General features: G+C 44.6%; 1 protein-coding gene across 13 annotated transcripts in view; it reads left to right on the top strand.

Moving 5' to 3' along the window:
* Window positions 1–461: 461 nt before the first annotated feature.
* The window catches only part of RBFOX2 (RNA binding fox-1 homolog 2), a 251988-nt gene continuing 237562 nt past the window's right edge, over window positions 462–14887 (top strand). For 6 of the 13 annotated variants that reach the window (XM_075123530.1, XM_048832917.2, XM_075123534.1 and 3 more), the window contains exon 1: window positions 467–864. In XM_075123530.1, the coding sequence (XP_074979631.1) occupies window positions 694–864 (171 nt within the window). In that variant the 5' untranslated portion in view covers window positions 467–693. Of the gene's footprint in view, window positions 865–14887 lie in introns of all 13 variants that reach the window. The other 7 variants (XM_048832875.2, XM_048832885.2, XM_048832893.2 and 4 more) reach the window with 3 other exon arrangements.

Here is a 14887-nt window from a genome sequence, read left to right as displayed (position 1 = left end):
AGAGCATGCACACATACCAGGAGGTTAAAAGGCAACACACCTTGAAAACTACCCCCAGGCAGGCAGGCAGGCAGGCACGGACCCCCCTCCGCCCCCCCGGGCCCAAGAGGTGAGTGGGGTGCAGGGAGCATGACACAAAGCAGCGGCGGAGCGCGCCGGTGCTGGACTTGAGCCGGGCAACCTGATGGGGCAGAGAAGACCCCGCCCCTGGGGCCACAGCGCTGGCCCAGGTTCCCACTGCCCCGCCCCGCCCTCTGGGCACCCGGGCTCGAAGTACCCCCCTGCCCCGTGTGTGGCCCCGCCCCCATTCCCGAAGGTTGCCGAGGCCCCGCCCCTCCCTTCCCGAAGGTTGCCGAGCGGGGGTCGTGCCGCCTCGGCTCCCGAGCCGGCGTTTCCGGAGAGAGCCGAGGGGCTCCGGCCCCTCCCCTCCCCGGCTGCTGCTCCCGCCGCCGCCGCCCCCGCCCCCTCCCCAGTGGCCGGCCCGAGTCAGTGCCTGAGTAGCTCGGCAGAGCGGCTGCTGCGGGACGGACCCTGCTACTCCTGAGCGCCCGGAGCCCGCTGCCTGACCCTTGCCCCGGCTGCGCCGGGCCCGCAGCGCCACCGGGCTAGCGCGACAAGCGGGGACCCTATCGCCCGTGCGCGGCTGCGGCGGCTCCCGCAGGGGACGCGGGGCGGCCGGGGGGTCCGGCTCGGATGGCGGAGGGGACCCAGGCCCAGCAGCAGCTTCTCCCCGGCGGCGGAGCCCCCCGGGGCGTGAAGCGGGAGCCGGAGCTGGAGCAGCCCATGCCCGGAGGGGACGGCGCCGAGACCGGCCTCTGCAAGCGGCTGAGGACAGAGGCGGAGGCGGGCGGCGGCGGCATGCAGGTAGCGGGGCCCGGGCAGGCTGCGCTGGGGGGCCGGCAGGCGGAGCCGGAGCGGGAGGAGGGTTGGTGCAGGCTCCGGGGGGCGCCCGCCAGCTCGGGGACCCGTAACTGGGTTGTGTGGGTCAGCGAGACCCTTGCATCGGAGGAGTGGCGGGATCGGGACCAGATCCTGTGGGGGCAGGCGGCCAGGCCGATGGCCGCGGGGAGCGGCTCGGGAGAGCTGGGGGAAAGCAGCCGGCCAGGTAGGCTGCGGGAAGGAGGAAGCCGGTGCTGGAGGAGCAGGGCGCCGGCCTGGGCAGGGATGGGACGCTCTCCGGAGCAGGGGGCCATGGGCTGGCCCTGGGCAGGTAGGGGAATGAGATTGACGGGGGATGTGGGATTGATTTGGGTCGTGGGTCAATTCCCCACCCGCAGCTTTATGGTCCCTACAGCAGAAATGAAGCCAGTTTTCCGAGAGGAGTTTTCGCCCTTCCTTGTCCCAGTGCCGAACAGAATCCAAAAAGTTACTGTTTCTAATGGAGAATAATACAGCGCTGGTTCTGGAGTGTGGCCCTAAGGATTTCAGTGTTTCGATTAAAGGGACACTTACTTTTCAAACTGTTATTTTTGCTAGTGCTCTCTTAAATAAATGGGCTTATTTTTTTAAAATCCCTTTTAAAAACAAATTATACAGTTTTTTGTTTGGTTGGTTGTTTCCCCCGATGTTTGTAAGGGTCTCCTCAACAATGAAGAAACTGAGGGGGCTATACAAGAGAAATTGTGAAACTGACTAGATGCAAAGTGATTTCAAATGCACAATGTAAACAAAATAGATACATATTTTTGTTAATCTATTTATTAAATAATACCTCAGATTATTATTATAACAAGAGAATGTATAGGGTTTTCAGACCTGATATTTTCAAGTTGATCTCTTTTACTGTTCCAGATGCCTATTTATTAAAAAAATAACACAACCTTAAAAATATGCCATTCCGTCCCATAGTTTGATTTTTAAGTACTGACTTTTCCTATGTTAAAGGTGTAGTAATATCTAAAACTGCAAAGAACGTTGTAGAATTGTTGGCATCCAGTGTGGGGGCTGCCCTCCTTTAACATATTTTCTTTTGCCAAATCACTATGTTTGTTGCAGTGAGTCACTGGATGCTTGTTTCTATCTTGGGTGCCTCAGATTGGTGACAGCTGCTGATTGTGGACTTCATTTACTACTTTTGTTGTTGTTGCTGTTTGTTCTGCTTTTTCCAGTTTTTAATGAATGGGAGAATATAGAAAATAAGAGTTCAGTGCTAGTTTACAGGATTGGAAGAGGGATTTTGGGGTTGGAGTATTCCGTGTATGGTGCAGAGGTGTCTTGGATAACATGAAGGAACAAGGAGGATCTGGTCTGTAATCTTAGAGCCTGTTCTCCCATAGATATAGGTGGGCATGAGTTTATGAATTCACATGGGCACGTCATCACAATGAACTATTTTAATTTATTAAGGGTACATTTCTCCTGGGGACAGTCTTGTTGCTGTTTGTTCTTCACTGGGCCTTTCCTTCCCACATGGCTGGATATCTCCCTCTGACTGTAGCTTCTGTGTACTGTATCTGATTGTAGCTTCTGTATACTGTGTAATGGCAGCGCTGCCCTGGGAGATGCTACAGACGGGAGTGGCAAAGGCAAATGGTTCTGCCATCGTGCATGTGTATTTCTAATAATCAATGACACTTAGCCATATCTTGCTCTTGTGTGTTTGTAAATAATGACTAATTGGAGGTGCAGCTGATAAACAAAAGACCATCCTATGTGGGTTGTTCCCAAGATTGGCAAAAAGAGCGCTACCTCTTATTATTAGAGTTTGAAGGCAGACATGTCAGCACATGAAAGATTCTTCTATCTTCTTGCCCCTTTTTGTTTTGATTATCATTAATGAAATGTTCTCTCCTTTTTCAGATGCATTTGTTTGGAGTTTCAGAGTAACAGCCATGTTAGTCTGTATTCGCAAAAAGAAAAGAAGTACTTGTGGTACCTTAGAGACTAACCAATTTATTTGAGTATAAGCTTTGGTTAGTCTCTAAGGTGCCACAAGTACTCCTTTTCTTTTTGTTTGGAGTGTTTTTATTTTCTCTCTGGAGATATTTTACACAATGTGTTTCTGCTAGAGAAGTAAGCGGGTGGTCTCAGTGCTTCTTGCTGCTGTTTCTTGCACTGGATGTGTTGGAGCTCTTTGAAAACAACCTGATTTATTCATCATATTTTTTTCTGCTCTCATTCCTGCTTGGGTTTGTGGTTTTTGTTAATAGTCTCTGAAGGGAGATAACATGTTTCTCTCCTGAGCACTTCCCAAGTGCCAATACAGGTTTTTCTTCACTTTTATTTTATGGTTATTTCCAGATTGGATGCTGGAGGCTTTTTTTTTTTTTTTAAACTACCTTGCAGCAGGAAGTATTTGTTTGGAGATCTCCTGTGTGTCTGGCCCTACCCTCTTATCTTTCTCTCTGTCTCGTCATTCACACCCCCCGTTTTCCCTCATATCCCTCCTTTCTTACACCATTATATCAACTGAACTTGATTTGGAACATCACACATTCAATTTGAAATGCCCCCTGCTCCTCCAGGGGCTGCCAGGAAGCACACACTTACCTCTTTCTCCCTGGTTGCAATGATATTTTACCTGGTATAGAGGTCTTGAAGTGTGAAGACTATGCGTGAGTGCACTAGAAAAGCTGCTCAGAATAGAAGGGAACCTTGTATGTTGCATGTAGCTTGGTAATTATGAATGAATACGTGAACAGTCTGATATGAACTTCTAGCTTTTAGGAGCTGAAAGCCAGGGCATATGTCATTGGTCTTGTGTACATACATGAGATGCACTGGTTTGGTTAAATAATGGTGGCTAATTTGGTTTACAGTTAGTTTACCAATATGTTTGTTCACACAGGAGTTTGCTCTGATTTAACTAAATTAAATAAACTCAGGTTTTAAATTGAACTGGTGCAACTTTTGTGTAGAAAAAGACCTACTTAAATTTGTGCAGGGAATGTATTTTTGTTGTGTGTGTACATTGCCTATTGTAATAGGACCTTATTCCCTTATTGAGGCCTTTAAGTGCTACCACAATAAAAATATTAAATAATAATAGATATGAATGTTTTCCATACTGGTAATGTAGGCAGACATACAATTCTAGCAACACAGGAAAAAAATTACAGTTAAAGTCCTCTTGGTCTGAAGTTTCACATGGTTATTTTTAGGCCAGAGGAGAGTGGTTTGTTTATTTTTTGGAAGGTTTTTTTGGTAGTTGGGACTGGGCCAGTAGAAAGTTTGAGGCTAATCAGACAAGTAAGTTTTGCGTTATTGTTTTTAGAAAAATTGATGGTTCTTAATGTTTTGGAAATTTATCCTTATAACTACAATGCCTTAATATAAAAACTTAATACTTGATTTTCCATCATGAGAAAGAGTGCCCAGACACTTTTAATTTTTGAAATCACTAATTTTTTAGCAAATCCTCCATGTATAAGTTAGGTATGATGCTTGCAGAAATTATGAATTGTGAATTGCACATATATCGGATCTGTAAGTATCGGAGGTTTTATGGAAGCTATAATCTGAAGCCAGTGACCTTATGTTGTGGCTCCTGCGGGTCTTTTACATTCTCTAGTTACTATTCGAGAGGTACTAAGCTTAGCAGCTGCTGTCTTCAAAACGTTGAGACTCTGCCTGTAGAGCTTGTAAAGGTTGTGAAGGAGTCCTGAACTGCCATATCTATCAGTTTCCTTTATGCTAGAGCATTATGTATTAATGTCACCATTAGGAAGACAGTGAATAAGGAAGAAGAACGTAATGTTGTCATAAATCAACTCCCAATTACTGAAAAATCTTAACTCTTCCATAAACTTAATGATGCTTTTTTGTCTGTGTAGATAGAATTGAAAAACTAGGTCACAAAGAGAGACTCAAGATAGTAACTGGATATTGAGAGGCTAATACTGGGGACAAAGTGTGCATTAGGTGCTAATGTAACCCCTAAGTATGTTGAGTTTCTTATTCTTCACTCTCTTTCAACCCTGGCACTAGCAGACCGCTTATACAGTTAGGGTTTCATTATCTAATCCATCTCTGATCAGCCTGGATAAGCCCTGTTTGGCCGGTGTTGATCTTGTTAGTAGGGTGGTGTAAAGCCGCTTGAGCTGGGATTGGGACAAATCGGATCATAGCTGGTATCTGAATCTGGGACATATTTCTGTTAATCAGGCTGTGGGAGGGGGAAAGAATTAGCCACAGCAGAAGGTCCAACATAAGCTGCTTCTGTCAAACTCCCTGTGGCCTGTAAGTGGCAAATCTGCTATACTGGACCAGTAATGTGTTCTGGGAGGGCTTGGATGCGTTTGCAAACTTTTTAAACAGAGTCCCAAGTGCATTGTTGCATCGTCTATTAACCATTTAAATACTGTGGTGTAAGAATGTAACTCTTTTTCTGGGGGTTTTGCTGTTCTGAAGAAGTGATTCATTGATTCACTTGAGTACCAGTCCCTCTGAAGTTGCCTTTGAAACACCTTGGTCCACTACTTCTCCAAGAGGTTGCCTGTTGTTCTGATTGAAGGAAGAGTGCCACTGAGACAAGCACATCTTTTACTTTTGTGCTGGGGTGGAGGAGAGAAATGGGGCATTGAACTGGGAAGTGTGCACTCTTTCTCCTTCTCTAGGAGAAAATGTGGGGAGAAGAATGGAATTGAAAAACATCATTAGCATGGAAAACATTGGGTTGGACATGTCCTCCATGCCCTCTTCATTGTGGCATTAAAGGGATGCCAGCTGAGTGGGATGCATAGGTTCTTGGCCACCGCTGGAGAAAATGTCCAAGTGCTTCTCTTCTGATTGGCCTGTGAAGGGGCTGAATTACTCACCCATGCCACCCTTTTGTGTTTTCCAATTAATCTGGGGGAAACTTTCTATCTGGACATGCCTTGTTTTGTGAATTAAAATATTTTTGCTTCTGTGGGTGAGGAACCTGGTACCGGTGGGGGTACTATGAATCTGCTACTAAAGTCTGGCTGGAGACTTTATTTTACAGCACATTTCTTTTGGAAACGACCCATATGTCACGTGCATTCCATAGCTCTCTGTGGCACGTGAAAGGAATTGCCTCTTGTCAGCTATAAATCTAACTGGGTGTTAATGGATCTTTAAGTAAGGTGTGTGCTAAGCAGGCCACTGATATTTTCAATGCTAATGATGCTTTTTCTCCTTCTTGCCATTCTTGCATCTCTGGTAACAAATTTCCAAAGACTGGGTTGGATTCTGAAGGAGAAAAGTTGACTGGGACTGTAATAGGTAGGAAGAGTCAGGTTGATCCACCCTTTTATGGTATGGGTTCATTCCTAGGAAACTGGCTGGTTACCAGGTCCTCTTAACTCCTACAAAGAGGAGCAGATGGTTTAAGGAGATGCTATAGAAGGTGCACACTGGGGTTGGACTTTCCTCCTTTTTGTCACTTAGTCAGTGGCCATCTCTGTATGAGGAATACCAGGAATGTAGAATATTCTACGATAGAACTGAGTTTCATTTTCTGTAATAACCCCTGTCTGAGATTCAGTGAGGGATGTCGAGGGAGTTTAACTGGGAGACTGTGGGTTTGCAGAAGGTTTTGGATTTGGACAGTCATATTCATGCTGTTGTGGAGGTGCATAATAATTCCTCTGGTTCATAATTATTTCTCTGTTGACTTTTGTTCTCTGGGTTTTTTTAGAATCTCTGTATGGATGTTACAGTTTCATAGATTCATAGATATTAAGGTCAGAAGGGACCATTATGATCATCTAGTCTGACCTCCTGCACAATCCAGGCCACAGAATCTCTACCCACCCACTCCTGCAATCAAACTCTCACCTATGTCTGAGCTATTGAAGTCCTCAAATCATGGTTTAAAGACTTCAAGGTGCAGAGAATCCTCCAGCAAGTTACCAGTGCCCCATGCTACAGAGGAAGGCGAAAAACCCCCAGGGCTTCTTCCAATCTGCCCTGCAGGAAAATTCCTTTCCGACCCCAAATATGGTGATCAGCTGAACTCTGAGCATATGGGCAAGATTCACCAGCCAGATACCAAGGAAAGAATTCTCTGTAGTAACTCGGATCCCACCCCATCTAACATCCCATTACAGGTCATTGGGCCTATTTCCCATGAATAGTTAAAGATCAGTTAATTGCCAAAATCATGTTATCCCATCATACCATCTCCTCCATAAACTTATCGAGTTTAATCTTGAAGCCAGATAGGTCTTTTTCTCCCACTGCTTTCCTTGGAAGGCTGTTCTAGAACTTCACTCCTCTGATGGTTAGAAATCTTCTAATTTCAAGTCTGAACTTCCCGATGGCTGGTTTATATCCATTTGTTCTTGTGTCCACTTTGGTATGAGCTTAAATAGTTGCCTCATAGGTGAAACCTGGGACGGTTTTATATATTCTTCCCCAAGTTTAAAGGGAACCTTTGGGAATAGACTGAAGGCTGTGACCAGTAGAGAAGCCGGGAGCTCTTTATAGCTGGCACTTTCCCTCCTCATTCAGGAAGATAGGAAATTCCCACCCCCACAAATCAGATTGATGCAGTAGAACACCAAGAGAGTATGTCATTATTTATCTGGATTTTAGAGGTGTATGTTTAAAGGTGATAGCTGGAATTGCAAGTCTAGAAGCTAAATCAAGGTCTGGTTCTTCTGGGGGCTGTTTTCTTTCCATATATGGTTGGGTGCTCTATGAACAATTAGTTTATAATATTTCCAATTAGAAACAGCTGGATGTTTGCATTTTATAGAAATCCTGGGATCACTGTGGTCATTTTGAAAACTTTATTGCCCACTTAGCCAATGAGGTTCATAACCAGGGTAGCACAATGCGACCAGGATGCTGGCCTTCCAGGCTTCCCCTGTGAGTGCTACTCTGTTGTTTCCAGTGGTTTCATTTGCAGAATTTCCATTTCACAATATACTTGAGTTCACAGTTTTTATAGTTGTTGTTGAGAAGGAGGCACTAGTCTAGGGGTTGGCAAACTTTTTGGCCCGAGGGCCACATCTGGGAATAGAAATTATATGGTGGGCCATGAATGCTCACAGAATTGGGGTTGGGGTGTGGGAGGGTATGAGGGCTCTGGTTGGGGGTGTGGGCTCTGGGGTGGGGCCAGAAATGAGTTCAGGGTGTGATGGGGGGGGCCTCCGGTGCTGGGGGAGGGGAGGGAGGGCTCTGGCTGGAGGTGCGGGGTCTGTGGTGGGACTGGGTATGAGGGGTTCGGAGAGCGGGAGGGAAATCAGGGCTGGGGCAGGGAGTTGGGGCGTGGGGAGAGGCTCAGGGGTGCAGGCTTCAGACAGCGTTTACCTCAAGTGGCTCCCAGAAGCAGCAGCATGTCCCTTCTCCATTGGAGCGTCAGAGTGGGCCACTGGAGTGCATAGGAGCCAGAGGGTGGCCATGCCATGGCTTCCAGGAGCCGCATGGAGCGGCCCCTGACCCTGCTCCCCAGCTGGAGTGCCGGAGGGGGGCCATGCTGCAGCTTCTGGGAACCGTGTAGAGCGGCCACCGAACCTGCTCCCTGGCTGGAGCGCCAGAGTGGGGCAAGTCCCAGATCCTGCCCAGCAGGAGCTCGAGGGCCAGCTTAAAATGGCTGGCAGGCTGAATCTGGCCCGTGGGCTGTAGTTTGCCCACCCCTGCGCTAGTCACTTGAGGATTGTAAGAAGCCAGAGTGACATGCTGGCTTCCTGCCTTACTCCATTCTCTATCTGTGGCTGTATTTACACGGAGGATTTTCCCATTGTTGGTCTAGCATTATAGTGAAAACATTAGTGTACATGTGGTGCAGATGACACAGCTGAAAAAATGCAAATGCCTAGTATACACTTGTGAGTCCACTGTTGCTAGTACTGCTGGGATCAAACTGGGGCTGGACTAACGGTAGGAGAAGTGCTGAAAATTCTCAGTATAGGCAAGACTTTTTCATTCAGTCAACTGGTGAGTCTGATAAAGTTTGAGCTGTCCTGTATAACTGGGTGTAAAAGTAAGAGAGCAAAAGGTCTGGGAGGAGATTAGCAAGTGGTTTGGGTGGCATGGCAACCTAATATTTAATTTCCCCATATGAAATATTAATTGACTGCATTTATGTGTGTGTGTAAAAAGCCTCTTCTGAGATATTTCAGCTAAGGGATTAAAAGAGCATCCCAAAGTAAAGTGAGAGAGGCAATTAGAGCTAACCAGTTCCAGTTCAGTGAAGCATTCTGTTGATCTACATTTTGCAGTGGTATTGAGGTGACTCTGGAGTGTAGCTGTCATGAGATAATCCCACAGTTTAGGGATTAAAGCTGTTTGGCTGAGTTTTGGGCATTAACGCCCTCTGCTCTCCAGTGAATTTCATTTTGACCACAGTCACTTCTGAATTCAAGAAAAATGCTCTGTTGAAAGATGTGCATCAGCTGTATGTGTGTATGCATTTTCTCAAAACACTTCCCCCCCACTCTTTGTATCAGTTTTGCAGATACACACACATTTCTATACTTATGGCTATGTTGACTCAACCTATCGCAACCCTTGTATGCACTGGGCTTTACTTAAAAAGAGTCTGTCTGATCATTTTGTAATGTGGATTCTCACTTGTGGGCTGTCTCCATATTTTTAGGCAGAAGCTTGTGAACGATCCCAGCACCATCGTCATCTGCCTTGTCATGCAGACCTATGGTACCTAGTGAACGCTACCAGAGTGGCTCTGTTGTTGGACTGGACTGGAATGGGACAGTAGCTGTATGGGAAAGATATGATATGCTCAAGTGGCTTAACATTGTGTTAAGGCAGCAGGAGTTGCGGAAGATGCTCCTAGTTTATTTTGTGAGGAATGGTATCCAGATTTGAAGGTGGGCCTCCTATAGGGCAGTGCAAAGAAAGCTCTTGAAGCTTCTGCTGGCTCAGTCACTGAGAGACTGGGACCCTATCAAGTATACTAGCACCTCCTGGTAATCTGGGGAATGTGGGAACAGGATGTTTCCAGTCTGTGTGACTTAGGAAGTGTGGGACTCAGACTTCTGCTTGGATGAGTCTCCTCTACAGCAGACTAACCACCCCACCCCCGCCCCTTGCTTACCAGTGTGATTGATTGTGTGTGTCCCTGTTGCCTCTGCCAAGGGAGAATTCTTTGCACAGGATAATTGGGATGCTTTTTTCCAGGGACATAGGTTAGACGAGTACTGTTTATTTTCCTTTATGGCTTTGTTGGTTTGCCTGATCATAATTGCCTCAACTGGAATAAAAATACTATTTAGTGCAAAGATGGGACAAACCCATACTACTAAAAAGCAGAGGAGGGGGATGGTTTTGAAACCTCTCCCTTCCCTCTATTTTTGGCTAAAATCCTAACAGAAAAGCTAAAGAAATAATCTTATATCGCATTTCTGTGTTGTGAATATCAAATTATCCTCCCTAGAGGCGCTTGAGATTCTGGGATCTGGATCTAGATCAGGCTCCTCCCAGGGCCTGGAATGCATTCTGTTAGCTGAGGCTTTCTGCAAGGCTTTTCCTGTTCTGTTATTTTAGAAGAATTTTGCAGACATCTGGGGTAATTGCCACCATCAGGGGTGATGCCCAGGAGTGAAGTTCCACCAAGGCCTCACTTAAGTCTTAATTTAGTATTGAGTATAATAGCAAAAGGCAGTAACTGGGACTACAGGTACATAATTTGTCTGTGGTTGCAATTTCCTCTCTGAGGGGGGTGGGAATGGAGCTTTAATCTAGAATATGCTGCATCTACCATACAAAAGCAAAACCAAACTCAAGATTTATCAGAGCTGTGTAGTTTCAACATTACTTTAGAGTGCAGAATGCGGGGGAATGACAAAGTATGACATGTCCAAACTATCTTCATTCCATACAACCTGTCTCTGAAAAATCCTCCGTATCTTTTGGCCCAGAACAATCTGAAACCAAGATCTATTGACACAGTGCAGTCAAGAGAATATGAGCACCATCATTGCCAGGAGGCGCTGGAGACGGATTGGCCATGTGCTTCGGATGGAAACTGATTCCAACGCCAGAGTAGCAATAAGATGGACACCTAAAGGCAAGCGAAAATGAGGCCGACCGAAAACAACATGGTGAAGAGCTGTGGAAGCCGAGCTGAAAAACCTGGGGCGCAGCTGGGGAACCATTGAACGACTTGCCAGAAACAGACAGGGGTGGAGGAGCTTCGTCGCTGCCCTAAACATCAGAGGCGTAATGGGAACATGATGATGATGAAGATGATGACCATAGACTACTGAGGGTTCAGCACTGCCCTCTAGATCAGTGGCTCTCAACCTTTCCAGACTACTGTATCCCTGCCAGGAGTTTGATTTGTCTTGTGTACCTTCAGGTTACACCTCACTTTAAAAACTGCTTGTTTACAAAATCAGACATAAAAATACAAAAGTGTCACAACCACTATTACTGAAAAATTGCTTATGTTCTCGTTTACCATATAATTATAAAATCAATTGGAATATAAATATTGTACTTACATTTCAGTGTGTGTGTATGTAGTACATAGAGCAGTATAATCAAGTTGTATGAAATTTTAGTTTGTACTGACTTTGCTAGTGATTGTTATGTAGCCTGTTGTAAAACTAGGCAAATACCTAGATGAATTCATGTATCTCTTGGAAGACCTCTGTGTACCCCCAGGGGGTACGCCTACCCCTGGTTGAGAACCAGTGCTCTAGATCAGTCTTATCCCAGAAAAGGTACTGGTGATGAGGTCTCCCCCTCCCAAGTCAGCCTGTGTATGGATTCTCCAATTTCCTCTGCTGCCTTTTTACTTCTGAGTGAAAGCCTCATGCTCATTGGCATGGAGGATGTTGCATAGGCACCTCTCCGTTCTTGTGAGTATTGGGGGATTCTCAGGAAACTGTCTCTTTCTGTGGCACTCCCCCAGGATTCTGGGCTCAGAGTGAAGACTTGCTTGTTAACTTTCACAACAAGCACTTGCAGCTTCTGCCAATCTAGTCAGTGAGGGGCTGGGATTCTAACATGAGTGCTCAAACCCTTGGGTGATCTGGGATGTTTGAGAACAGTCTATTTCCAGTCCATTTTGGTCCAGGAAATGTGGAACTGGAGCTTGAACTTGGGTCTCCTATATAGAATGCCAGAACTCCCACTAGTCCAGACCTGAAAACTTGTAGGAACTTGAGGAAATCTCCGTTATCATAACACATTGGCTCCAGAAGTGAGGGATTGTGTGAAGTAAGTAGCAAGATGATGCATTTGTTTTGAAACTATTGTAATGGAGCACAGATGCATACATACATGTGTTTATGGCTTGGCTGCTAACTGAATCCCATGAATGTCTTACTAAAGAAAAGCATGATTTTGGAACTCTGCCATTGTAACCTAGTGTTTTTGTATGCAATATGTGAACAAAAGTTAAAATTGCAAAGTCAAGCACTAAGAAGTTAGGAAATGCAAGAATGGAGGTTGCCTTTGCAATCTTAATTCCGCTCCCTTGTGTGTATGCATTATGGTACACTTTTAATTACATGATCACATATTATTTGGACAGTGTTCACTGGGGCCACTGAAATCAGTGGGAGATGTGACACTGACTAAAATGGGTGCAGGATCAGATCTTGAAGGGGTAGCTATTCAATATTGCTTTTTATTGTCATCATCCATTGTGTGGCCCTATGTATTATTTATTGCACACCATCCAAACCCTGCACTGAATACAAAATTAATTTCCTCATGGGCTTTTCTATAGAAGTATTCACCATAGTGTCTAAATATTTCACAGATATTAATGATCTTATCTTCACAGCAACTCCTGTGCCATAGGGAGGTATTATCCCTACTTTACAGATGGCGAATTGAGGCACAAAGAGATTGTCAAAAGTGTGAACTAAATTTGGGTGTCTGCTTCGGGACATCTAAGGCCTGATTTTTTCAGAGTACTTAGAATTTTTTATGTTCAATGCACAGCTCTAATCAGCTTCACTTGCAGTTGTGTTCTGCGCTTCTGCAAATCAGATCCTCTGTCTCAAATTGGTCACCTAAAAAATGAGGAACACACAATTAGTGACCACCTGTGAAAAGTTTGGTTTGAGTGACTTGCTCAGCATTACACAGAAACTTTGTGTCATAGGCAGGGATAGAATCTATTTCTCCAGGGCAGTATTCGCACACCTAAACCACAAAGTCATCTTTTCTTTTCCTGCAATCCCCTGCCTCATTCACCACTTGCCTTCCAACTTCTGCAACAAACTGGAGTCTTATGGATGCTGGCCTCATTTACGTACACAGCCATGATTCATTGTCAAAGCACCGTCCATCCTGTGCACTGAATGAGGCAGGGATATTGTGCAAAAAGTAGTATGTGATCATGTAATTAACGATTTTATCATACATATGCATAAGGGGGCTCCTGAATTGAGGTTGCATGGACCACATTAATTCTGGCATTTTCTTAACTTCTGAATTCTTGACTTTGCAACTTAAGATTTTGCTAATGCAGCATTTTTGGATGTAATTTCATAACTTTTTTTAAAAGAAGATTGGAAAAACAATTTATGTCATGTGGAATCATACTGGACTTTCCCTATCTCCAATGCTGGGAGCTTTAGATCAGCAGCAAAGACCTCTGCCACTTGAGCTAACAGAGTAACTAACTGGTAGCCTCTATGTGGACCAGAGCCACTAGAGGGGAAGAAGAGAGACAGGTTGCCAGTAGGTTTTACGATTATTTGCTCACAATAGAAGAATGTTGACACTCAGGAATCCTGGATCTTGTTTCAGGTTCTGGAATGGGTGGTCTCTGGTCATTACAGACTCTTCTGTCCCTGTCCCCAGCATGTACCAATTACAGCCTGAGTGTCACTATCTCCTTTCTGCTTCTCACCCCCTGCAATTACTGCCAAGTTACTTCCTCTTTCACCTCCTCACTGCCTAGGCGCAACACTGAGAGAACAGGAGAGAGAGACTCCTTGGTCTCATTCCTTGGGCCCAGCACCAGAAGCAGTTGCATGGAGAGTCTTGCTTAGCCCCTACACCCCTGGGCTGCATGCTTAATACAGATGGAGTCTTTGGAGAAGTTAGTTGCCAAAAGCTATCAAGTGTCTACTGAACTCAGATTTTCTGGAGGCTTGTAATTTAGCCAAATTTAGGTGGATTTTTATGAGATGGCAAAATACACATCCCTGAAACAAGGGCAAGCCCCTGCCAAATTTCAAGACTGCTCCAAAGCACGGAGGCTTTACTGCTTTTCAAAAGAAGTCTATGGATTTTTTTAACATGGACAAAACTACATATTTTCCTCAAATTTAATCCTAGAAAATGATTGAACCATTTATGCTGAAATTTAAAAATTCTGAAGCAGACATCTAGCATGGAAAATTTCAGTCTGTGAACAGTTACATTTTGAGAAAGCCATAAACAACTGAAAATAGGATCTTATAATTAGGTTTGGCAGAATTTGATTTTTTTGGGTAATTTTTCTGGATAATATCAATGTTTGTTTCTAAGCATTTTATTTTTTTGTTGATTTTAAATTTTCACAGTTGTGGGAAATTGTGGTGGTGAGAGATAATAAAGGGGTCAGACAATAATTATTTAATGACAGTAGATGTTGCGATTCAAAATGGTAAAGCTTTATATCGATTAACACAAATTGGCAACATCACGTGTCAAAATATACAAAGTAAATATCTTTAAATCAAGCTCTGAGTTCTCAAGCAACATTTTTCTTGTTTTGTCAATCTGTAAATTTCAAGTATAATTGATGGGAAATATTTTTCGTTGGGGGGTGGGTGTGTGTACAGTGAAATCAACTTTTACTGACCTTTACTGATACAAATCTGATCCTTCCAAGTCTAATTATAATGGAATGTGTTAGGCAACCTTAACTATAGGCATCCCTATCAACTCTGCCTACAATAATAAACACACACATGAGCGTATAAACTGAATGTTTTCCTAACATGTATTCTGCACTCATCCTTTGTCCTCTGGATTAGTTTAAAATAGTCATTATCCTACATCAGTTCCC

The sequence above is a fragment of the Caretta caretta genome, chromosome 1, assembly GCF_965140235.1.
Source record: "Caretta caretta isolate rCarCar2 chromosome 1, rCarCar1.hap1, whole genome shotgun sequence".
NCBI lineage: Eukaryota > Metazoa > Chordata > Testudines > Cheloniidae > Caretta > Caretta caretta.
This window is presented reverse-complemented; position numbering and strand designations above follow the sequence as displayed.